The 25,294-nt window shown below is 52.6% G+C and overlaps 1 protein-coding gene across 1 annotated transcript in view; it reads left to right on the top strand.

Annotated features, from left to right (window-relative positions):
* Positions 1-1,239: 1,239 nt before the first annotated feature.
* LOC137459940 (beta-2 adrenergic receptor-like) overlaps positions 1,240-25,294 on the top strand; it is a 40,802-nt gene continuing 16,747 nt past the window's right edge. Inside the window, exon 1 of the mRNA XM_068170610.1 lies at positions 1,240-2,692. Coding sequence (XP_068026711.1) covers positions 1,516-2,692 — 1,177 coding nt within the window. The 5' untranslated portion in view covers positions 1,240-1,515. The remainder of the gene's footprint in view (positions 2,693-25,294) is intronic.

Here is a 25,294-nt window from a genome sequence, read left to right as displayed (position 1 = left end):
CCCCCCACCCCCCAGCACCCTGGGGTCTGCAGACAGCGTGATGTGTCTGTCGAAGCTGTCAGGGCAGAGCAATGGGCAGAAATGAAACTCCTGTGGTGTTACCTCCCCACAGGCCAAAAGGAAGTTCACAGGATTCCTTAGTCCTTACTTAGCAAAGCTGTTTGCTTTGGAGGGAGGTACTGGTGATAGTGTCTGGGGCTGACCACATGCCTGGCTGCAGCATGGCAGCATGCAAGAGTTGTGCAGCATCCTACCTGGCCAGTGCTCCTGGGTCACTTGAGGGGTCACTGCGCCTCTGATCACCTCCAGGATTTCTGACCAGCTCCAGCACATGGATCCACCCCTTGCCCTGGCTGCCTTGGGTGCCAGCTGGGTGCTGGGTTGGAGGTGAAGCTGAAGCAACAGTGCGAGGATGGGAGATGGGAGGGACCATCCTGGTACAAAATGTCTCCAGTGAGGATGGGGACTCTTGAGAAAGACAAAGTCCAGTGCCCAGCCAGGGACAAAGTCTCTGAGCACCAGTGTCTTCAGGATTTTCTGGGCACCACAAGTCCTGGTGCAGGGAGCATAGAGGGTGCATGGGTGGGATGTGAGGTATGGGGACAACCCAGGGCAGGGAGTGCCTGTGCGGTGTGGGGGTACCTGTGGGATAAAGGAGTGCAGGGACATCCCTGAGGCAAGGAATACGTGTGATGCTCTTAGGTGGAAGACATGGGGACATTGCAGAGCAGGCAGTGTGTAGGGGTGCAGAGACAGTGCAAAGTCCAGGGACATCCTGGAATGGCAAGGACGCATGGGCAGGAGGGGTGTGGGGGCAGTACAGGTGGGGAACGCTTGGAGCACAGGGACACTGCGGTGGGAAGGGAGCACGCATGTAGCGTGCGAATGCTGTGAGGAGTAGCACAGGTGGGCAGGGGGAGTGTAGAGTTACGGCAGGGGGCGAGCACGAGTGAAGCACAGGGACACCGCCTTGGGGCAGGAGGAGGCGAGTGGCGTGGGGACATCATCGGGACGGAGCCTGCATGGGCAGAGGGAGCGTGGGGACACCACGGGGACGTGGGAGCACGCGCGCAGCACAGGGACCCCCCCGTGGGGCAGGAGCGGGCGAGCGGCGCGGGGACACGGCGGGGCCTGAGCCCGCGCGGTCGGGGGTCGCAAGCGGGGCGGCGACGCGCGTGGGACAGGCGGGGGGGTGCGCGGCGCGGACTGCCATTGGCTGCGGCGGGCTGATGTCACGGAGGGTGTCGCTATAAGCTCCGCGGCGCCTAACGGGCGGCACGAGTCGCGCGGGTGCGCGGCGGAACGGGACAGGAGCGGTGCAGTGCGGTTGTTGAGTCCAGCGGATCCGGTGCGGTGCTGCCCGGTCCCGGGCAGGCACAGCGGGAGCGTCCCCGCGCCCAGCCCGCTCCGCACCTGCCGTCCCATATGCGCGGTTCGCGGAGCAGCGCTGCCGCGGAGGAGCTCTAGGCAAAGCCAAGCCCCCGCCGCCTGCCCCGGGGAGCTGCTGGAGGGGCCATGGCGGGGGTGGCGGGCACCGAGCTGCCCGCCGGCAACGTCAGCGGCAATGAAAGCGCCGCTGACTCCACAGTGTCTCGGGACGTGTGGATGGTGGGCATGGGGATCCTCATGTCGGTGATTGTCCTGGCCATCGTCTTCGGCAACGTGCTGGTGATCACTGCCATCGCCCGGTTCCAGCGCCTGCAGACTGTCACCAACTATTTCATCACCTCGCTGGCCTGTGCTGACCTGGTGATGGGGCTGACTGTGGTGCCCTTTGGTGCCAGCCACATCATCATGGAGATGTGGACGTTTGGGAACTTCTGGTGTGAGTTCTGGACGTCCTTGGATGTGCTCTGCGTCACGGCCAGCATTGAGACTCTCTGTGTCATTGCTGTGGATCGGTACTTTGCCATCACCTCTCCTTTCAAGTACCAGAGCTTGCTGACCAAGAGCAAGGCACGTGTGGTCATCCTTGTGGTGTGGGTGGTCTCAGTCCTCACCTCCTTCTTGCCTATCCAAATGCACTGGTACCGGGCAGACAGCATTGAGGCTATCCAGTGCTACGAGAAGGACACATGCTGTGACTTTTTCACCAACCAAGCCTATGCCATTGCCTCCTCCATCATCTCTTTCTACTTGCCACTTGTGGTCATGGTATTTGTGTACGCCAGGGTCTTCCAGGTGGCCAAGAAGCAGTTGCAGAAGATAGACAGGAGTGAGGGGAGGTTTCACACCCAGAACAAGGAGCAGGATCAGAAAGGGGGAGCTGGGAATCGTCGTTCCTCCAAGTTCTTCTTGAAGGAGCACAAGGCCCTCAAGACCTTGGGCATCATCATGGGCACCTTCACACTGTGCTGGCTGCCCTTCTTTATCGTCAATATTGTGCATGTCATCCAGGACGACATCATACCCAAGTATGTGTACATCCTCTTGAACTGGTTAGGATATGTCAACTCTGCCTTCAACCCTTTGATCTACTGCCGGAGCCCGGATTTTCGGTATGCCTTCCAGGAGCTCCTGTGCCTCCGCAGGTCCGCCCTGAAGATGTATGCCAATGGCTACTCAAACAGCAACGGCAAGAGTGACTACAACGAGGAGGACAACGGCTACCCCCTGGCAGCGGATAAAACCTGCGAGCTGCTCTGCGAAGAGGGTTCCTTCCCTCACCCCGAGGGCTTTTTGCACTGCAAAGGTATTGTGCCAAGCGCGTAGCGTGAGATATGGGGGGCTCTAGTGTGGCACACAGCGGTTGTAAAGAGGAGCCAGTCGTCTAAGGAGTAACAATCTTTCCCCCCCCCCCCTCCCCGCCCCGCTCCCGATAATAATAACGAGTCTCTTCTAGATCGCACCTAAAATCTAATGGCTGCGAGAAACCCCAAGCTCGTCAAACCTCCCGCAGACAGGCAAGGGGATGCCCCGGGCAGGCTTGGGTGGCTTCTCGCACACTGCCCGTTCGGGGGCATGACCGTGGGTCCCTGAGCAGGAGGGGGATGTGGGATTTAAGGCTGTGCGCGTCCCCGGAGGAACTTCCTGGCCGTGGCCGGCGTTGAACTACTTCATGACACCCCCGTTAGCGGCCGCGGCTGCTGCGGAAGAGGGGCTGGAGCTGGGTCAGCACCGCCCGTCTCGGAGGCAGCACTGAAGCCCCGCAGGACCCTTCTCGGCTCCCTCCTCGTAAGCGAGCCGGTGGCCGTTGGACCCCACTGTAGTCCGGCACGGGGAGCTATGCGGAGGTGGCTCCTTGCGGCACAACCCCGGGGGAGGGGATGCTGGAGTGGGGCTGAAGGCGGCTCGGTGGTGCTGTGTCCGACCCGCGGCTGTTGCCGTCAGTGGGTCCGTTTGAACGCCCAGAAACGGGGAAAGCTTATTTTGACAAGTGCTGTAGGACTTTCTGCTAAAATAATAATAGAAATGAATGGAACTGTTTTCTCAGAATGTCAGGCTGTGACTGGGGGTCTCGGGAATGAATGTAGTGCTGGGCAGTCGGGTGAAACGCTGCTACAACCACAGACCATCCCCTGGTTGAGGCTCCAGCCAGGGCCTTCCTACTGCCCCGTTTGCTCGGCTGGAGTCATGGATGACAGCGAGCCGGAGGAGGTGGACTGAGATGGGTTTTCCCTTTCTGTGGCGGACTGAAGGCACGACTCTGGCCGCGGGGCGGCCGTAGGTCTGTTCGTTTGGTGGGCGAGAGGTTTTCCTCTCTTTGCTCTGCCTCCCGTCCCCGGGTTGCAGGAGCTGGCGGTGGCAGCGCAGGCGGCGGTGTGGACTGTGGGACGGGGACAGGGACAGGGACACGGGGGACACTGCTGCCGAAGGCTTGCTCTCTGCAAGTCCCTAGCTGCAGGAAAGCTGCAGCCGGGGTGGGAAATGGAGCTCCCTCCACCATTGCCTTCACCCGCGGCTGCTGGGTGAAAGGCTGGACCCGAGCGCCGGGAGGATGTGTAAGTGCAGGGTCTTTCCAGAAACATTCGTTTGGGTGGAAAGGTTGCTCATGGCACCTGTCGGTGCTCGGTGGAGGCTCTCGGGTGGATGCTTAGACACCACGTGTGTGCAGGCTTTTCTCCTCCCTGCACAGTTCCATGCACCTGCTCTGCACTTCGAGGATTTTGCTTGCATTGATGCTCGAGATATGATGTAGCCAGTCTGGGGATCGGTGGGTCCCCAGCAGAGTTGGGTTTTGGACATCAGAGGGCTGACCTGGAGCTGAGTGCCCTAGGGCCAATATGTCCCACCGCAGGACAGAGGGGATTTGGGGCAGTGTGGCAAGGCAGCTGGGGAGGTTGGAGGCTGGGAGGGAGAATGGAACAGGTTTTCTGGTTGCCAGCACCCATTTGTAGTCTCTGTGTGGCTCTGGCTTTCTTGCCTGGTTTCAGTTAGACTTGCCTAAAATGTTGGTACCAAAAGGGGCAGCCCCAGGAAGCACTGGAGGGGCATTTGCCCCAGGATCCAGCAGTGTGGGTTGGGGACTGGGGATTGCTGCTGATCTCTGCTGTGGCAGCTGCGAGGTTCAGGGTAGTGACAAACTCCTCCTCGAGCCCTGACCCACCCCCCCATGGTAAAGCCCCACCTGGCTTTTGTGGGGCAGAGATCTGGAAACTCCTAGTGCTCCCTCCTTTCTTTCCCAAAGAAGTCCTGATCCTGCTTGGAAATGGTGCTGGGAAGGAGGAACAGCTGTAAGAGACTTCTCCTCCTCTAGCCCTGTGACAGGTGCTGGCTCAGCTTCACTTGCAACCTTTCCAGCTCAGCATTACAGCAGAAGCAGTCAATGTGCCGAGAGCCCTTTCTTCCCACCCCTTGCTGCCTGCTTTGGTGTCTGTGCTGGTCAGTGCCCTCACCTGCTCTCTGGGTGGTGTTGTCAGCAGTCACCAAAGGCCTCTGAGTGTAAGCCATTGGGCAGATTAGAGGTGAGAGGGCATGAAGAGGTGTGGTGGCATGGAGTGGTGTGCAAGGCCCCAGGCCATCAAAACCATTTGTTCCTCAGATAAACATTAACAGGCTGTGTGAGCAGGGGGAGACCCAGCACAGGACCAGGGCTGGCAGTCAGGTGCTGTTTGCTTCAGACTGGACATGGATGGAAAAGTGAGAAGCTGGCGTGCTGTGGAGCTGGTGTAGGTTCACACACCCAGATGCACTTCTGCTTGGTGCAAGCCATGACCATTATGTAGTGCTCAAGAGGAAGTGAAAATTACCCTCTTGATTGTAGAGATTGATACATTCAGTGTTGCTACATCTGCTGTGTTTTCAGCCTTGCCGTATTTTGCAATGCCCAGGGATCATGTAGGTAGCAGGTAGCAAGGGCACAGAGGGAGGTGTCCCACAGTGATAACCAGCTCCTGACTGGGGGCCAGGCCAGCCTCCAGCAGGCTCAGCAGCCAAATTCCCCCTGGCTTTGGGGCAGGAGCCTCTGGCACAAAGAAATACAGTGTCCACATTTCAGCTGCTGTCTGTACGTTTACTGTTATTAACCATTAGCATTTCAGTAGCACATGCTGTGGACCAGGACTTTGCTGTCCAAATAATTGCTCTATTTGTTTGGCTGGCTATGTTCATACTTCAGATGTTGTGGCTGTTATGTAGCCAAGTGGCTTATTGCAGAACCACCACAATATCCAGAGTACATGGATGTGGAGGGGACAGAGGGCGTTGGGCTGTTTGCACTGGGCAGCTGAACTTAGTGCTGCAATGCTCACCTGAGCTGTTAGGAAATGTCAGGCTTACACTGAAGTCTGGCTGGTGAAGAGCAGATTTCTTTCCTCTAAGGCAACATGAGTGAAACTGGTGAAATATGAACTGTGGAGTTCTGAGGGGGTGGGGGGCAGCTGTAGTTGAAGCAGAAACATTGGAGGAGAAAACACTGTGGCATGACCAAAGGAAGCTGACAGACTTCCCTGTCTCATGGTTGAAAAGGGAAAGCTGTGTACAGAAATCCTTTGGCCCTATATAAAGTATTTTATAATAAAGTGATGGTTTTAGAAATACATGCTGGGCATTAAAACATGGAGCACTGAAGTTGGGATGTTGGCTGCTCAAATTAGCCACTTTGGCCAAGCAGATTGCTACTGGTTTTGAGGTCTTAGTCAAAATGAACATCACAAACACAGCTTTTGTGTTGTTACAAAACACTCTCCTCTCCCTAGGTCCTGCTTGTGGGTCAGGCAGCTGTAGTTTCCACATCAGGGGCTGCCTTTGCTTTGTCCTCCAAAGCAGGCAGAGTATCAAGAACTGCTCAGTTACGTCAGTCCTCAGCCTTTTGGGAGCGTTCTTGGAGAGCCTTTACCTTCTGGGAAGCCAGGCCTTGAAATACAACCTGCTGCTTGCCCTGGCTCTGGGGAGGTGTGGAAGTGCAAGGGGTGCATGGGGTCTAGGTGCAAATCCCTACCTGGGAGTGCAACACAAGCATCTCCTGAGGGCTGGCTGTTCCCAGAGCACCTCATATCCCAGACTCTTCAGCAGTTCCTAGCACACAGCATCACCTGTCAGTGGCTGTCACACTGCTGTAGGGTGTCAGAGTGGGCACAAGTGGAGCCTGGCCGTGTATACCTATCGAGTTAGGTCCACACCTTGCAGCCTCCACCTGTGGATCAGGTGAAGGTGACACCTCTGCCTAAGGACACTGCTAGAGACTTAAGTTACCAAGTACACCCAAATGTTTGAGAGCAGGCCAGGGATTAGTAGTAGTAGGAAGGAAAGCCTGGCTTCTCCGAAGTGAGCACAGCATACTCTTCAGCTCTCCCACGTCACAGCCCCTGGGCTTTTCAAAGGGCTTATTTATGTATGTATTTACCATAAGGGGCAGGTTTTTGCCATAGAGGGGAGGGTATTGGCAGCACTGGCTACAAATAAACAGCTGGCTGCAATCTATCTCCCAGCATCTCTTGCCCTTCTGGCATTACAACGCTCCTGCTGCCAAATGCCCGCTCTGGCTGAGGGAAGGGCTTTTGTCTCCATTCCTTTGCCCACAAATGTTTGTTTTCACTGGTGTGATGAATCCATTTCCCAAGGAGATGGGTTTATGAGCATGTTCATTCCTCTGGCAGGAGGGAGGATGGCCTGTCTTGCGTGGTCCCTCCTCTGCTTTCTGTCAGCAGATAGAAAGTGCCATCCTTGTAAAAGCAGCAAGGAAGCAAAGGGTCCCTGGCCGACTGCAGCACCTCCTGGCTGTGTAGCTGGACAGTGAGGATGGAAAAGGGAGGCAGGGATGGTGTCTGCTGGTCACCAACATCATCCCAGTCCCTCCTCCCAAGCTGCCTCTGCAGAAGCATCCAGCCCTGGTGGAGCACCTTGTATCTCATCTGACCCACATATTTTGCTGACCTGCGAGAGCAGGGTCGGTGTCTGTGCTTCAGGTTTGCAGTGTGCACAGTGCCCAGTGTGGCTCTCAAAGTTCAAATGAGCAAGAGCTATTTAGAAAAGCCACTCTGGCCTTGGATGTTGTCCACAGCAGAGAGGTGATGTGACCTCAGGCTCCCTGAGACCAGTGTTTTGCAAAGATTAAGGTTTCTTTCATCACTGTTTTTACACATGTGCTTGGTTTCTCAGTTCCACAAGCGGGACTGCAGCCACTCTTTTGCATGTCCTCCCTGTGCAACAAAGTCTCTTTCAATGTGAAAGCTTGGCTCTTTCTGAGACTTGAACCCAGCAGCCCAAGAATTTCTTTCCCTTGTTATTCTTCACTGGAGCTGTTTAGAGAGCAAGCATTAGTCCTAACCTTTCTTCCTAGGGGCAAAGGGAATGTTTTGCAAGGAACACCCATCCCAGGTTGTGAGGACACTGTCATTTGACAGCAGGGGTAGCTACACCCTTTTCAAAGACATTCTTGCAGGGTGCTCTGTTGCACCATGGAAACCTGGAGGTGCTTTTTTGGTCATATTACAGAGTGAGGCAGCAGCATTCTCCCCAGCACTGCCTCTTGGGAAATGCACTGCAGCTGTTCCTCAAGGGCCCAAGCTGCAGCTTGGTGGCATGGGCAGACCCGGTGGCACAACTGCTCCCTCTTGCACCCTTGGCCAAAGGACTGAGGCTCGTGTTTGCCCACCACTGAACAAAGTACAGCCAGCTTGGTCAGGAGCACAGATATTTCCCTGGGGTCTTAGTGGCACGGCTTGGGCCTCGACAGAGCAGCACACGCTGGAAACTAGAGTTACACAGAACTTGGAAGGAGGTTATCTCTCCTGTTAAGTGTTGTAAGAGCAGAACATAGCCCTGATTCCCTGGGATTTGGCAGTGAGTATCTGCTGGAATTGCTGTGTGTAAGGGTGCTGAATCAAGCAGAGTGTATTGGGGAGGCATTAAAAAAGAGTGGATTTTCTGCTTCCCCATGGATGCAATGTCAGTTTTCCTCCTGTTTTCTCACTCTCCAACATCACTAGTGCCAGTGAATTGGGAAATATTTACTTGTTTACTGTCCTTGGTGAGGTCATTTTGGCACAAGTGCATGTATGTTTAGATGGAGGTATGTGTATCTCTTTCCATTACCTATGTACAATGCTCTAGAATGTACATAAATAAGGGAATGTAAAGGTGTTTTGTTGTGATAGATAGATGGATGGATAAATAGATGGATGGATGAAGATCTCTGTTTTAAAGCTTGAGTACTTATTGCAGGTCCTATTGATTGGCATTGTGTTTAAAAAGAGAATCTTTATGGTATGCCTGCAGTCAAGTGTCCTTGCTTAAAGCTGCTTTGCTGGCTGTATTTCCCCCCCCTACTCTGCCAGACTCTTCTAAGGAATCTCTCAGGACTCACCACCACCTGAACAGCCTGGTGCTTGCAGGGAGGCACACACAGCCTCCTTGAGTGGGCAAAAATTGATCCAGCACTTTGAGCCCTAGAAATGATGAGGAAGTGTGGGTGCTCAGCATCTTGCTGTAAAATGGCTTCTCTGCTTTTCACCTCTGATGTCAGGGTTTGCAGAGAAAGTGTTTTTAAGAAGTGCACCTGCTCTTCTGCCTGTTTGGACTTGAAACAGTGGCAGTCTTGCATGCTTCAGCACTCCCCATCAGGGCAGGGCTGCAGAAGCATGGGCTAGTACAGTGGAGGGCTTAATACTCTGTTGCTGGTCACCAGTGCCAGCATTCCTTGCTGGGAGGCAACACAGATGTCCAGTGCAGAGACTGTGAGGATGGGAAATGGGGAACAGTGCAAAATATGTGCAGGGCTTGTCTGTAAAACCTGGTGCTGTTTCTGCTCTACTCCAGCCCAGAAGCAAGCCCTTGCATTGCAGCTTCCTCTCAGCTGTCTTACCTTGCCTGGGATGCACAACACACACCTCAGCAGGGCTCCTTTATTTCCTGGCTCAGCACGGTGCAAATGCTGTGCTGCAGCTTCTCCAGCTGTACTGGTTTGGACCTTACTCTGGAATTAGGAGTCACTGGGTGAATTGCCCTGCAAGAATGGGACTGACCTGGACAGAGTGTGGTAGGTCACCACTGCCTCTCCCAGGTTGCTTTATCTCCTAATTAGGACTGGAAAAGCTTCTAGGAGGTCATCTTGGGAAACGTATCCTAGTCCCCTAGCCTGTTCTCTGTTACCTGTTGCCCAGCCCTGTTGTCCTGGTGCTCTTGCAGCTTCAGGTGGGGGTGAAGAAAGGGCATGGTTAATGTAAAGTAGGATCCCAGCCCAGCATGTTGCAATGATAAGTATTTTGCATTCTTTATGCCACTTAAGAGCCTGATGCTTTCATCACCGTTCTCTTGGCAGCAGAGGCCACTGTGTGCTCTGCACATTTTGAGGCTTCCTTCCAGAAAGCAGTGAAGAGTTGCTGTGCAGCTTGGACAGGGAGGATTACACCACCAGGCACTTCCAAAATACAGCAGATGCCCCAATTACAATAATGTATGGGTTTGTAACTGTGTGCCTTCAAGAGGTAGAGAGCCCTAGCTAGAAATGCAAGCTGTTGATAACTGCAGGGCTTGTGAAGAAGGAATCAGTCATAGTATCATAGTAGTATCAGTCAGGGTTGGAAGGGACCACAAGGATCATCTAGTTCCAACCCCCTGCCATGGGCAGGGACACCCCACACTAGATCAGGCTGGACAGAGCCTCGTCCAGCCTGCTCTTAAACACCTCCAGGGATGGCACCCCAACCACCTCCCTGGACAACCCATTCCAGGGCTTCACCACTCTCACGGTGAAGAACTTCCTCCTCACCTCCAGCCTGAATCTCCCCACCTCCAGCTTCATTCCATTCCCCCTAGTCCTATCACTACCTGAGATCCTGAGCAGTCCTTCCCCAGCCTTCTTGTAGGCCCCCTTCAGATACTGGAAGGCCACAATTAGGTCACCTCGGAGCCTTCTCTTCTCCAGACTCAACAGCCCCAACTCCTTCAGTCTGTCCTCACAGGAGAGGTGCTCCAGCCCTCTGATCATCCTTGTGGCCCTTCTCTGGACACCTTCCAGCACCCCCAGATCCCTCTTGTAATAGGGGCTCCAGAACTGGATGCAGTACTCCAGGTGGGGTCTCCCCAGAGCTGAGTAGAGGGGGAGAATCACCTCCCTTGACCTGCTGGCCACACTTCTCCTGATGCAGCCCAGGATCTGCATCAGTCAGATCTTCAGCATCTGTGGAGAGATCCTCAGCTGCTATCCAGCTACCAATAACTCCATTAAAACAGGACATTCAGACCAGAGGGACATTTCCCATCCCATCATGGAAAGGTGATTGGTCCAAAGAGACAATTAGAGCCCAGCCCCTGCTTCCCAGCACAGTCTGGGGATTGTCCTGATGCTCCCAGCATCAATGCCACAGGGAAGGCACAGCCACCCATGTCAGGGCTAGCTGCAGTCTCGCAGACATCTCTTCCTTGCAGATGTAGGCAACAGGAGGAGCTGTGAGAGGATCTCTCACCAACCCTAGAGACAGTCTGAACTCATCTCCCCACTCTAACCACCTCCTGAGCTCCCAGCCCAGTCCCAAGAAATGCATAAACAGCAAATGGCCTCTGGGAGGATCCTGCCAAGTCCTTTCTCCTTCATGTAAATATTTTTTTCCTCTTAAGTGTGTGTGTGTGTGTGTGTGTGAAAAATCCCTCCTGAATCGTTTTGCAGGGTCCTTCCTCCAAAGCCTGGAAGCCCCATCCTGCTGTACTGGGCTTCTGTCTGGAAATGTATGGCAGTTTTTCCCGAGAAAAACTGGAGCAGAAGCCCTGGATAAGTATCTTGATGTGTTGCCCTGGAAGCAAACAGCTCAGTGGGAGACACACACTTGGTAGAGAGAGGAAGAGTGTCTCATGCAGCAGAGATGGTGGAAGCCCTGATTTAGGGCAGGGAAGCAGTGTGAGGGATCTGCCTAAGTACCCATTCACTGAGGAATCTCTTCTCATTGTTCATTGTCCATTCACCTCACCGTGCTGTCCTGCTTGGTAATGGGTGGGAATAGGCATAGGCTGTTGCCCCTGCCTGCCAGCCCTCTGCCTGAGACCCCAGGTAAGGTCTGTGGCTCATGAAAATAAGAAGACATTGCTGGTGGTGGTTTCAGAGAGGAAGCGTGTCGACATCGTGATCAGCCTTGCACAAGAGAATGATGCTGAGATAAACCTGTAGGTCTTTTGTAACATCTCATTGTAACCCAGACAGTACTGTGTTGGTCTGGCTCAGCATGGGACAAGCTAGACTCAAAAGCTGGAGTACAGGGCTGCCGAGTGTGAAGGGCTGCACAAACAGCTTTGTAGCTTAAGAAGAGAAGAAAGAAGCAATTCCCTCATGCTCTAAATGAAAACCACCCCTCCAGCAGCCCAACAGTTTGAAATGGAGAGATGTTGACTTTCTAGGCTGGGTTTTAGGATGGTCTTCCAGGGAAATTTGTTGTACTGGGCCCTGTGATGCCTTTGCCTTTGCACCTTCCCAGGTGCCTTGCTAGGCTCTGTTGCTCGGTTCAGGCAGGATGTCTTTCCACTCGGCTTGCCATGTGTGAAAGCTGTCTGTCCTCTGTACAGCCCACCAGGGCACAGGTTTTCCACTGGGATGTGTGCTGCTCTCTTCCTGTCTGAGTTCTGAGCTGGCTGCAGTGCACTGGTGTGAGCTGGAGGGTAACTTGTGAACTCAGTCGTGAGGAGGAGTCAGTTAACACTGCACGCTCTTGAAAGCCTGCTTGTGGCAGGGTCGGTGTCTGCTTGCAGATCTGTGGCATGTAAGGTGAGGAGGGAAGAGGGACACTTATGGCTGGCCTGGAGGGGTAGGTGTTCCCCAGCCTAACCATTTTTTTCTAGCACAGAGGAAGGGTCTTGCCCTACACGCCATTTTGCTTTGCATTGCAATGAGTGCAGGTAGGGACCTGCCTTCCACCAGGACCAGCCCTTTGAAGTGCTGTGGCTCAAAGACACTCCTTCCTTTGCCTTCTCCTGGCAAGCACAGGTTGTCCTCCTCTTCTTTTCAGCTTCATGAAAGTGGAGTAATTATGAACCTGCCAGGGTTTCACACAGCAGAGATGTTGGCACGCTCCCTGCTGTGGAAGATGGAGCCCTGAGCAATGTCAGTGGTGGTGGCAGTGGGGAGGCAATGATGGCAAGTCCCATCCAAACCTGGAGGTCCTGCCATCTCCAGCTGAGATACAAATATGAAACTGGGGAAGGCACTAAGCTGGGGGCACAATCCACAGGTATTGTAGCACAGCAGCTGAGCAAGAGGAAGCTGCAAGGGGGAGACCCATGGGAGGAAAAAGGGAGAGAAGAGCCACAGAAAAACCTTTTGTGAGTCTGAACAAGAAGGTTGCTCCTTGTACTGCACAAAGGTGGTTTGTCCAGCTTGTTTCAAAGCTGGCAGTGTGGCTCCCTGTCCCTCTGGGGATCCCTGCTGCAGAGAAAGGCCCTTCTTAAAAGGGCATCCACAGGGTACCTATTTATAGCATGGAAATCCCTCCAGGAGAGACATGCAGCCCTGAATTGACATCTCCCTGTCCCCAGGAGCAGAGCAACGTACAGGCTGTTCCTCCTGCAACCCCCAGCCCCTCCTTCACAGGGCCCCAGCTGACATTTGCTAGCAGACTGTAAGGGACAGTTGTGGGCATCTCTGCCTGCTGCAGGAGGTGATGACACTCTGGCTGCCACCACACCAGGCTGGTGCAGCAGGAGGAGGTAAGGAGAGGGACATGACTTCAGCTGGGCTGCCCCTTGCTGGCCAGGGGGTGGGGGAGGGAGAGTCCAGCATGGGAGGTGGGGGCTGAGTGCTGTTCCCAGAAAGGAAAGGTCAGGGTGCAGAGCTGTGGTGTGACTAGCTTCTGAGCCAGAGCTGGTGGTAGCCAGGCTGGGGCCAAGTGGGCTGTTATTTCTAAGCATGACTTGTGGATGTTGTCCAGGAGAAACAGAAATGGATTGGAGATGGGGGGGGGGGGGGGGAAGGATTGTTGGTGTGAAGTGAAGCATGAGGTTCTGCAGAAGTGTGGTCTAAGAGCACAATGAGCTATCCCTGCCAGTACACAATAGCCCCCAGGACCTCAGAGGGACCCCCCCATGATGGAGTGTCAGCATTGTATCTGCTCAAGTTTGATCTCAGGCTGGGTTCAGTCCAAACCTCCACACTGGGGGCAAGCTGCTGCTGAGGAGCACAGCTGGGCTCACTTGCTGGGCTGCAGGATAGGATCTCATTTCACTAGTTAGATGGCAGAGCTTTGGGGATTTCCCCTCCTGATCTCATTAACAAGCCAAAGCCTTTTAACACAGTGATTCCAGAGATACCATCTTTCTCTGCCTAAGAATTCCCTTTAACACACAAAACTTGAAAGGGGAAAAATGATGATAAAACTGTTTGGACAGGACCAACTTTTTTAGCCTAGGTTTGGACAATGCTTGCCAAACAGCTGTGTCTGTAAGGAGGCTTCCATCAGTTCTGACAATAAAGTCATAAATCCATTATGGACTGGTGATGAAAAATGGAAAGACCAAGACTTGAAGGAGATTGGTTGAAGGGACAAACAGAGTCACTGAAATGTAGCCCCAGGAGAATGTAAAACGATGATGAACAAACAAATGGAGATGAGAAAAGGGCCCTAGGAAGGACCAATGTCTTAACTGCCAGCAGGAAGATCAAGTTGCAAAGCAAAAGGCTGGATCCTGTGTGGAAAAGGAGAGACTAGAAAGAGATTGAAAAGGGAGAAGAAACACGGCTGGAGAGTGCTGTGGCAGCAGGATCTGCATTTCAGTGCAGGCAGCTTGACTGGTGCCTCTTCTCTTTCAGCCAGTGTGAGTTTGATTTAGCAGATCTGGCGTGAGGAAGGTGGCAGGATGAAGGAGAGGGGACAGTTTCTCAATGATACAGAAATGCTGGTGAAGCACAGCTGAAAGACCATGGCCATTTCCACCCCACCCACCTCATTTTCACCCTTTGTCCCTCCCAATCCCAGAGCACCTGGACCTTGTTGGAGTCTCCTCCCACCCCAGGTGTGAACACTTTCCCTCCCCACCCACTCCCCTTTTTAATTCCCCCCAGGAGAGGCAGAAGCCCCAAGCTGAGCCCATCTGGGCTGAGGGATCCTCCTCTCATCTCTGGTGAGTCCCCATGGTGCACACTGGGTGATGGTGGTGGTGACAAAAGGCCGGGGGGCCTGGTGGCCCCCCGGTTAGGTAGGAAGAGCATTGATGGTCACTCAAATATCATCCACGGGTGCTAGCTGGGCTTTCTTACTGGGACTGACTCCTCTGTGTGGTATTTTGGCTGGTTGAGGGTCTTGCCCTGGGCTTTGGGATGGGTGCAATAATGGTATTGGTAGACAGGAGCTGTTTAGGCAGGGTGGAGGATGGAGAGGGGGGAGCGGGAGCTGCTGGGGGAAGAGGAAGGCCAGTGGTGGAGGAGAAGCAGGAGCTGCTGGGGGGAGAGGAAGGCTGGTGGTGGAGGAGAAGCAGGAGCTGCTGGGGAGAGAGGAAGGCCGGTGGTGGAGGAGAAGCAGGAGCTGCTGGGGGAAGAGGAAGGCCGGTGGTGGAGGAGAAGCAGGAGCTGCTGGGGGAAGAGGAAGGCCGGTGGTGGAGGAGAAGCAGGAGCTGCTGGGGGAAGAGGAAGGCTGGTGGTGGAGGAGAAGCAGGAGCTGCTGGGGGGAGAGGAAGGCCGGTGGTGGAGGAGAAGCAGGAGCTGCTGGGGGGAGAGGAAGGCCGGTGGTGGAGGAGAAGCAGGAGCTGCTGGGGGAAGAGGAAGGCCGGTGGTGGAGGAGAAGCAGGAGCTGCTGGGGGAAGAGGAAGGCCGGTGGTGGAGGAGAAGCAGGAGCTGCTGGGGGAAGAGGAAGGCCGGTGGTGGAGGAGAAGCAGGAGCTGCTGGGGGAAGAGGAAGGCCGGTGGTGGAGGAGAAGCAGGAGCTGCTGGGGGAAGAGGAAGGCCGGTGGTGGAGGAGAAGCAGGAGCTGCTGGGGGAAGAGGAAGGCCGGTGGTGGAGGAGAAGCAGGAGCTGCTGGGGGAAGAGGAAGGCCGGTGGTGGAGGAGAAGCAGGAGCTGCTGGGGGAAGAGGAAGGCTGGTGGTGGAGGAGAAGCAGGAGCTGCTGGGGAGAGAGGAAGGCCGGTGGTGGAGGAGAAGCAGGAGCTGCTGGGGCAAGAGGAAGGCTGGGGAGGGGGAAGCAGGAGCTGCTGTGGAGATTTGCTCATGAGGAATAAATAGCATAATTATGGCTCCACTAGATTCCTGTATTGTTGGTATATCAAAGCAATCCACACTTAAGGACAAAGGACTTCTCAGATACTTTTAATTAGATTATTTTTTTCATTTACTTGCCCTCTGGAACTTAGGAGTTGTATCAAGTCAAATGACTTTTATCCAATGCTTGTTAGAAGAATGGAAAACGCTTTGCTGGTTTTAAGAGGGGTGACAAAATAAGCTCAGCGAGGAACTTATGGTCATGAAAGCTGCCCTGGGAAGGGTAAACCTTCTGTGGATTAAGTGTTTTGTGAAGTTGATCCTCTAAGCTAAACCACTTGCTTTTAGTACCAGAAATGCATCTTGTAAGCTTAGCCTGTCTACATTCAAAAGGTAAGTCTCTGGGGAGACCTAATGGCAGCCTTCCAGTACTTGAAGGGGGTCTAGGAGAGGGATAGGGAGAAACTGCTTACAGGGGCCTGTGGGGATGGGGTGGGGGGTCATGGCTTTGAACTGTAGAGGAGAAGACTTGGATTGGAGGTTGGGAAAAGGCTCTTTGCCATAAGGGTAGGGGAGCACTGGAACAGATTGCCCAGAGAGGTGGTTGAGGCCCTGTTCCTGGAGATGCTCAAGGTGAGGCTTAACAAGGGCTCAGAGCAACCTGATCTAGTTGAGGATGCCTCTGTTGGCTGCAGAGGAGGTTGGGCTGGGTGACCTTTTGAGGTCTCTTCCAACCCAGACAATTCTATGATTAGAGGAGCAATGCACACACAGCTTGTTCCCAGCGTCAGGGGGTTGTCCAAGCCCAGCAGCCAGCCTAATTGATGCTCCCAGAGCAAGGAAGGTGAGTGTTCTTTTATTTTTAAAGATGGGCTCCTCTGCCTTGTGCCATGCCACCCCCTGCAGTGGGACCCCAGTCCAGGAAGAGCAGGGGAAAACCAATCAAGCAAATAAAAGCATTCTGCTTTTACCTGTAGATGGCATCAAATATTTTTGTCTCAAATCATTACTCTTTCCTCTTGACTGACAAAGGCAGTGCTGGGAGCCCTGGCCTTGCAAGCCAGGGCCTCAGAAAGATACCTGGGGCAGGGAGCAGGCAGGTGATGGGGCAGGTCTTGGCACAGGGCAGTGGGACTATGTTTAAACTCAAATCACCCAAGCAGTGAGCATAGTGAGAGCACACCATGCCAGGTACCTTCAGGCCTCCGTGGGCTGAGCCAAGGGGTCATGCAGGGGGACCATGATGAAGAACCACTCACAAACTGTAACTTTTCTACCTGAGATAGAACAAGCACCCAATTCACTGAGAGGGCTACTGAGAGATGAAGCAAAATGTTTGAGTGCTGCCTGAGCTGAGTGCTTCAGAGGGAGGGCAGGCAGCTCAGTGGATTCTCCTTTCCCTTATTCTCCATGCCTTGTGCAGCCTTTGGCTTCTCCCAAGGATGGGAGGTGCTGATGAAGAGCTGGCTCATTACAAGCAACTGGTGTGCAAGGAAAAGTTCTCTACAGCTGCAAACTGCAAGCAAGGACTTAAGTAGCCCAGGTCAGGTGTTCAAAGTTTGCTAGTGGGCAGAGCCCTGTCCCTACTGATGACTGAGTGAATCAGCTGAGATAAGGACTCCAGACCCCATGAAAAGGCTGTGGAGATCCACTAGAGATGACTAACAGACAACTGATCCTCCTGTCCAGTAACAACCCAACAAAATGCTAGCCCTGGGTGTTCATCCTGGGTGTTACCTTTTCACTTTGCCAGTCTTAGGGCCAGGGGTTGCAAGACAGCATTATCAAGCTGGTCCCTAATCATGCCCCATCCTAGTGTGACACTGGAGAAGGCACAGAGCATATCACACCAGTGCTGTGCTCCTCAGGTATTCTTTCCTGCCAGCCAAAAGTTTCAGCAGGCTCACCGCAGCAACTTTATGGCTCCTTCATACCACTGGAGTGGGAAGAAAAGCCAGGGATTGTGTCATGGGAGGAAACTCCTACTGCAAACCTGAGATGCTCCCTAAACAGCTGGATTGTTTGTCTTCAGTGTTTCTTTTCCCTTCACTGTGGGAAAAGTGCTGCTGCATCTTGACTGCTCCAACCTGGCTGCCAAGCAGCCCCATACCATGGAGGTCCCTTCACAGTGGGAGCAGCGCAGGAGGAGGGATATTCCTGGTGGTGTGCTCCTGGCTACAGCATTGCCCACAGGATCAGACTATCCTGTGCCTTGGGTTTAGATGATGTCCCTCCTCAGAAATACTGCTGTGAAGGCTCTCATCAGTCTCCCCTTCCAGCCAGTGCTAATACAATGACAGTCATGAGGTGACCCACAGCTGACCTTGGGTTACCTAACCCTGCTCGAGCACTGGCACAAGCTGTGTAGATTGGTGCAGGTGTGTGTGAGGGAGAGAGGAGAACTGCTCTCTAAGCCAAACAGCTGCAGAGGTGTGCAGGACCTCACTGTCATTTTAACAAAATTCTGTGGCTTTAAACAAGCAAGCAAACAAAGCAAGCTGATAGGAAATCATCCTCTGTAGGCATTGCCGTGCCTTGTGGCTCCTTGAGAGTGCTGGTGAGGTGCAAATAGAGGGGCTGTGCCTCTGCCCTGCAGCCCACAGGATTTTCCTCCATCCCCAAAGCTAAACCATGATACTGGTGCCCAGCATCATCCCTGAGACCATGGCTGCTCCCAGCTGTTTCCTACTGTTTATGCACTTTACCCTCCTAATACACAGGACTTGCACCTCTAGCATCCCTGTCTGGCCCCTCCAACAAGTCCACCAGTCCTTCTTATCCTGTCATTGCAGCTCAGAAAGGGGAAACTTTTCATCCTCTCCTCTGTCCTAAGCTGTCTTTGGCCTTCACTAAGACTTTTCCTCCATTTTCTTGGGGCAGCTCAGGACCTGAGCTGGCAGAATTGTCAAAATTCTCCTGACATGTCAGGAAGGTGTAGCTTCATTCCAAGCAGATGCTCTGATGGTAGAAATGGGACAGACCCAGTTTCAGCCATGCAGCCAGGGCAAAGAATCATTTCTATCAGCCTGCTGCAGTTCTTTACCAGAGTCTTTCAGAGTCAGGCACTCCTTTCAGGCACCCACACAGCTCTATACTCTATACACTGTATAGAAACAAAGGCAAGCTCACAGCGCTCCTTCCAACACCCAGGAGTCCAAAGCTGAGTTACTTCATGGCAAAATTAGTTTCCCAGTGGATTTCTGCTGGAGTCAAGTGAAAAATGTGGCAATCTCTCCTTGCATTTTTAAAAGAAAGAGCTCCTCTGGGTGGGATGATAACCTTGTGAGCATCCCCCAAAGCACCACCAGTCCGATGGCCAAGAAGAGTCCCTGCCAAATCCATTGCGTTTTGAATAAAAGGCATAGCTGGGGAGAGAAGCATCTTGATTCAGCAGCTGGGTCAGAATGCTTGGGTAGTGCCTGCTTGTCCTCTAGCTGGTGTTGGCTGAGGGTTTTAACTTCCAATGTCTGAGTGCTGGAAGAATTGGAAGGTGGGTTAAAAAACCCACAACGCTTTAAAATGTGTTTTCTGGTAGGAACCTCCACCTGTACGTAGAGGTGCCCAGCAAAAGCCAGTGATGGGCAACAGATGAAAACTGTCTGTTGTCCATGCAATAATAGAATAGAATAAACCAGGTTGGAAGAGACCTTCAAGATCATTGTGTCCAACCCATCAACCAATCCAAACCACCTAATTGACTAAACCATGGCACCAAGGCACCATCTTTATTTCCCCTGTTTTCCTTCCCTCCCTTCTGGAGGTGGGGTATTTGAGTCCTGCAACCACCTTCTTTCCTGAAGCATCTTTTTCTTCCTCTCCCTTGTAGAAGACACCAAGACAAGCCCATGCACTTGAAAAGTCCTCTCCCAAGCCTTGGCACAGGAAAGGATTACACAAAGCAATAACTTGTGATTTCCTCTGAGCCCCCAGGTTCCTTCCCAAGCTGTTGAAGCTTTGTGTGGAGCAGTGAGTTCCTCTAAAATGAAGCTCAAGCTTGCTTCCTTCTGCAAGGCAGCTCTGCTGCCTGCCAAGGCACGACTGGGGAGGGCGTGGAGCAGGAGTTTCTGCCATCCTGCAGGCGCCATGCCTTTGTGGTGAGCATGTCTGACAAGTATGGAGACAAATCAGCACAGCAGTCTCCTTGCCCTGGCCTTGGCGATAAGCAGGGGGTGCAGGTGCAAGTGGGAAGATGGAGCTTTCCCAGCAGCAGAGCCATGGCAAAGGGTTGGGTTCTTGGGTAGCACCAGGGATGGTGCCTGGGCTTTAATTATCAGCATCATAGAAGCAATAAGGTTGGAAAAGACCTCAGAGATCATCACTCTTAGTGTGCTTTCTATCTATTATCCTGAGGTGTCTCCACAAGGCAATATGTGCCAGCCAGCAGCTGTGGTTTGGAAGTGGCAGCCCAGTGCAGCTTGCCTCTTCTGGTATGTCTGTCCTGCACACTTGTTGGTGCAGCAAGTGAGCCTGCCTTGCTGTGGCCATGCTGCTCCCAGTGCCCTGCCATGTGGCTGCTGCCAGCACCACTTTGCTAAGATGGTTTTACCATGAGCAGTTCCAGAGGGCATCTGGAGGGACCCCAAGGGCAGTCAAATCTCTATCAGGGAGATGGGAGTCCCACAGGACTGGGACCTGGGCAGGACCCTGGACATATTGGGGGTGTAAACCTATCCCAGAGTCCAGATCCAGGCTGGAGTTGTCCCTCTCTGCAAGGCATCTTTGGAGAAACTTGGAGACACCCTCAGCCTCCAGTGTCTGTAGCCATCCCTTGAGAGCAGCCTGGGTTATATTGCTGCTGTTACTGGTAGTGCCAAAGTGTTTGTTCAGGCTTTGTACACAATTCCTCAAGACCTTAATTCTCTCTGAAGCACAAAGGCCTTTCTGTGAGGTGCTGGTTGAGTCGCAGGAAGAAACACAGCCCAAAAATATCCTCCTGCTCTGCAGTGACAAACATCTATGATACAAGAGCCAGATTAGAAACTGAGGTGGCTGAGGTCTGCGCTCTGCTGCCGTGACTCATCTCGCACCTCGGTGCCTCGGTTCACTTGCTGGCAAAATGGAGCCTGCCAGCAAGAGGTGCCGGGGAGGGCAGAGCCTCTATGAGCAGTGTCCAGGAGTTTGGAGAGAAGATGCTTTACAACTGCCAGCTATTGTCATTTCTTGGCTTCTGCAGCAGGAATCTGAGCCTTGGCCTGATCCAGCTTCATTTAACAACTGAACGGTTTTGTGCCTCTGCCAGAGTACTGTGAGGTTGTCTGTAAGGCCACTGCCGCTAGGTTGTGACGCCTCACCACGGAGGGTGGTGATCAGGGGCCAGCCAGATCATCAAAAGACAGCAGGAGCAGGGAGGTCATTGTGCCCCTGTACTCAGCACTGTTTAGGCCACACCTTGAGTACTGTGTCCAGTTCTGGGCTCCTCAGTTGAAGAAGGACATTGAGACACTTGAAGGTGTCCAGAGAAGGGCAACGAGGCTGGGGAGAGGCCTTGGGCACAGCCCTATGAGGAGAGGCTGAGGGAGCTGGGGTTGTTTAGCCTGGAGAAGAGGAGGCTCAGGGGAGACCTGATTGTTGTCTACAACCAACTGAAGGGAGGTTGTAGCCAGGAGGGGGTTGGTCTCTTCTCTCAGGCAACCAGCACCAGAACAAGAGGACACAGTCTCAAGCTGCACCAGGGGAAGTTTAGGCTGGAGGTGAGGAGAAAGTTCTTCAGAGAGAGAGTTGTTGGTCATTGGAATGTGCTGCCCAGGGAGGTGGTGGAGTCACCGTCCCTGGAGGTGTTCAAGAGAGGATTGGATGTGGCACTTGGTGCCATGATTTAGTAGTCATGGGGTGTTGGGTGCCAGGTTGGACTTGATGATCTTTGAGGTCTTTTCTGATGTTATTGATTCTATGAACTCTGCATGAAGAGGCCAGCCCTTGTCTAATAGCAGTAGACAGCCATTTTGTGTTATCAGTTAGTCTTGAGCCATTCTCCCTCATCAAAGTGTGACTGCAGCCCCTGCAAGTGCTTCCCTTTTTGTTAGCCCTAAGTACATGTTAAATTTCCTTCCTTTGGCTGATGATTTAAAAAAAGAGCTTTCTTCCTTCCTTCTGCTTCTTGTGTGATTCATTCAGGGATGCCACATTTCTCTGCTGGTGATAAAGGAAGCCAGGCTAAGGAGGCATTATGAGCATCAATGCAAATCAGGACAGAGAAGCTGGAGGATGCTGCTGAGTGATTAAAGGGCTGGCTGAACTGGTTTGTGAGGCATGAATAACAGAGCTGAGTGTATGTGCTCATCTCACCTGCTCCACCTTTTATCTTCCTTACATGGAAGTTGTTAACATTTGGCTTTCAGTAATGTATGAGAAGCTCAGCTAGGAATTCCCACAGGATGGATTTCCATGACACAGAAACTACTCTTTCATTGCACATCATGAGCTCTTTATTGGCCATTACTCCTTCAATCCTGGTTGCTGCTGTCCTCTTGCCCATCATAGGGAGTCATTGTATTGCAGGGTCAAACGTGGAGGAGTCAGACAATGTTATATTGCTGCTGCTCACTCTCCAATATGAAATCTGAAAGCCCCCAACTTCTGTGTTGTTATAATTATGCAACTGATTTAATGAACTTGAAAGCCCTTCCATGCCAGACTGTCAGAGGGCTCTAGATGAGCTGCTTGAACCTGCTGTAAATACCAGGACTGTCTTTCCTGCAGTGGGACCATCCATATTTAAATGGAGGTTCAGGTTACAGCTGGGCTTCACGGCACAGCCTGGGATCGCTTCAGGGTCATGCTGCTGTGAAGTATGGATTGGCCCTTCCTAAAGAGAAGGGGACATTACAGTAAATAAATCACTGAAGTGGGAACCCAGTGTCCCCTTAACATCTGCCCCTGACATTTCTGCATGTTCCTGGAGAGGTCTTGCTGGGATTTTTTCTCTTTGGTTAACTTCTGCAAGGGCTGCTTCACATCCAGCCACCTTTCTGGGCTCAGGAGGACAGGTCTTGCTGTTGTGTTTTGCTCAGCTGAGATTTGCACTGGAAAGGATGGCTGAACAATCTCAGACTTCCTGGCTGAGAACTTAGCTCAAAACAGAAGCAGCTGCTGATGAAGCAGGCAAGGGCAGGGTCACTGGGAGAAGAGAAGCATCCTTCAAGTGCTGCAGGTCACAGTGACTAAAACTGAGCTCCTCAGCAAACCGAGCTCCACCTTGCAGGGAAGTCTTTTTATATCTCTGTGGTAGATGCTAATCACTTGCTCACTCGCTGTAGAAGGTGTTTGCCAGAGAGTAAAGCAGAAAAACCCCTGAGGGCTGCTGTGGTGCAATCACCAGCTCAAAGTCAGGCCCTGGGAAAACAGGCCTTGTGTTTACCCAGGTGCAATGCCCACTCCACCCATGGATTCCTGGACACTGCTTTCATGCTGTTTGCAGTGCAGACCTGGGGTGCTGCATGCTGCGGGGCTGTGTTGTGTCTGCCTGTGATACCATCAGCTGCGTGCAGCACCTCAGCAAGCCAGCTGCTGCTTGGGCAGCTCTTGCTTTGCTTTGAAGGAAACCAAAGCATAGTGTGAACTCAGCTGTGGTGAGGCTGAGTGGTTTCAGCACAGGTTTAGCCCTGTAAACCCTGGGAGCATTTATGAGCCCGGGCAGAAACCTCTGTGCTCCACCCTTTGATGTGGGTGAGCAGGATAAGAGGAAAAGAATTGGACTGAAGCATCTACTGCTGAATGATCATCCAAGGCAATTTTGAAAATGACACTTAAGCTCCAGAGCTGCTTTTGAAAGTTACTGGAGATTTGGTGCACAAAAAAGAAGCAGAGGATGGCCAGGGCTCCATCTCTCTCCCTGCCCACACAGCTATGCCTTCCTAATAGGGTTGTCCCCAGTTTAATGAGCTGATAGAGTTGCAGGACATTCCAGGAGCAGTGTCCTTCCCATCATGGAACCATGACTATGGAAAATTGCCACTTAAGCTGTCCTTCAGGCTGTTTGTGCAGCTCCAGTACAGAGAGGGTGAAGTGAATGTGTTTGCTTTTGGGTTGCTCTGGTGTGAAGTGAAAGATAGGTCCATTCCTTCTTAGATTAAGTACTGTCAGGAGGGAAGAGGAAGGCGTGATGATAGATGTTCTGCACTGAGGCCATGCATGTGGACAGTTCAGAAATAGTCTACAAGGAGAATGTCTGAGGGGTATAACGTGCTGCTCAGTCTTCAAAATAAGACTTTCTGCTTGTTCTTAGGTGGGAGACAGCATCATGTGGGAAGCCACCCACCTCAGATCTGGTTTCAGTGCTGTGCTCTGCAGTTCTGCACAGCCCTGACACATTCATATCCCTTTCTAGCACCTCTTGACTCCTTGGCTGGTTGAGAGCAGGGCACTTGCATTGCTGCTCAGGAGGCTCCAGTCTTTCTTTAGTCTTCAGAAACAGAAGTGGGAAACTGCTGCTGTGATGGAAAAAGGCTTGAGAGCTCCTAGCATGAGGGAGAGCTGCTTTATGCTGTGCCCCCTGTGGGTTAGGGATACATCTAGGGAAGATGCCATCTCAGAGAGGGTTAATGTCACCTCCACTTTCCCCAGAGTATGTGTGTCCTGAGGGACAGTCACTGCACAGCGTGGCTATGGAGGATGGGCTGTGATGTACAGGACCATGCAGCTTGTACAGCTTCTGTTGTTTATGTACTCTGTTTGTCAGTCACTGCTGCCGCTGGAGGGGAAAGACTCAACATCTCCAGATGGTTTGTTTGTATTGAATCACTTACCTGCCTTTCCTAGGCATCAGCAAACCATATAGACCCCAGAGCTTGCCTTAAGAAAACCTCAAAAACCTGAGACTTTTCTTTCTTCTCCTTCTTCAGTTTGCTTTCCCCTTGCCTTTGCTCATTCCCTTCTGAGCTGTTGATACTGGTGCCAGTGTCAGGTTTTCAAGCTGCCATTGCCTATCCCAAGGATCACCATCACATCTCTTACTTCCCAGTGGCAGCAGCTATGCCTTGCCAGGTCAGGTGCTGTCAGAATTTAAGGCTCTGTAAAAGACACCCTGACCTTGTATGAGTCCTGTAACCACTCCTGAGAAGCGTGAGTGCTTCCTGCCCTGCTGCAGCATTAACATTTCACCACTTTGCTCGGTTTCCTTTCACCAGAGAAGTTTTCCCTCTTGCCTTGTGCACCTGTTGCAGTCTGGCTAAAGGGCAGCCTGAGAGCCCCTGAACAAACCTGATCTGCCCTGGGCAGCTTGGGAAATATCACAGAATCACCAAGGTTGGAAGAGACCTCAAAGATCATCAAGTCCAACCTGTCACCACAGACCTCATGACTAAACCATGGCACCAAGTGCCACGTCTCCACATCTCTGGGTGTGGTCCCTCTCTAGCAGAAGGACAGGAGAAGAACAGGAACTAGTAACTTCTTCCCCCTTTCTTCCCAAGTGGTGATGCTTAAAAATAGATCATCAAAGTCCTGTTTAGGCACAGCTGCTTTTGAGCTGTCTCATGGCCTGGGTCTTCTTGCCAGATATGAATTTGTGTAACACAACAGAGTGTTTTGGAATCACAAGAACAGAATTTCTCCCCAGATCACCTCTCATGGGCAGATGCTGCCCTGTCCTCTATTTTGTTTGTCACATCCCAATCCCAAGTAGTCAAGCAGGTGGATAACACACAGTTCTGGAGAATAAGTTGAGGGAAAGGATAGGGTTTACTGGAATGAAGAATTCTACTTTTGGGCAAAATGTCATCCACTTTGTCTTCAATTGGCCATTGGA

Source organism: Melanerpes formicivorus, unplaced genomic scaffold, assembly GCF_026170545.1.
Source record: "Melanerpes formicivorus ecotype bairdi unplaced genomic scaffold, bMelFor1.0.p_v2 SCAF_464, whole genome shotgun sequence".
In the NCBI taxonomy this organism is placed as follows: Eukaryota; Metazoa; Chordata; class Aves; order Piciformes; family Picidae; genus Melanerpes; species Melanerpes formicivorus.
Note: the sequence above shows the minus strand (reverse complement) of the source record. Positions and strands in the feature narration are given on the sequence as shown.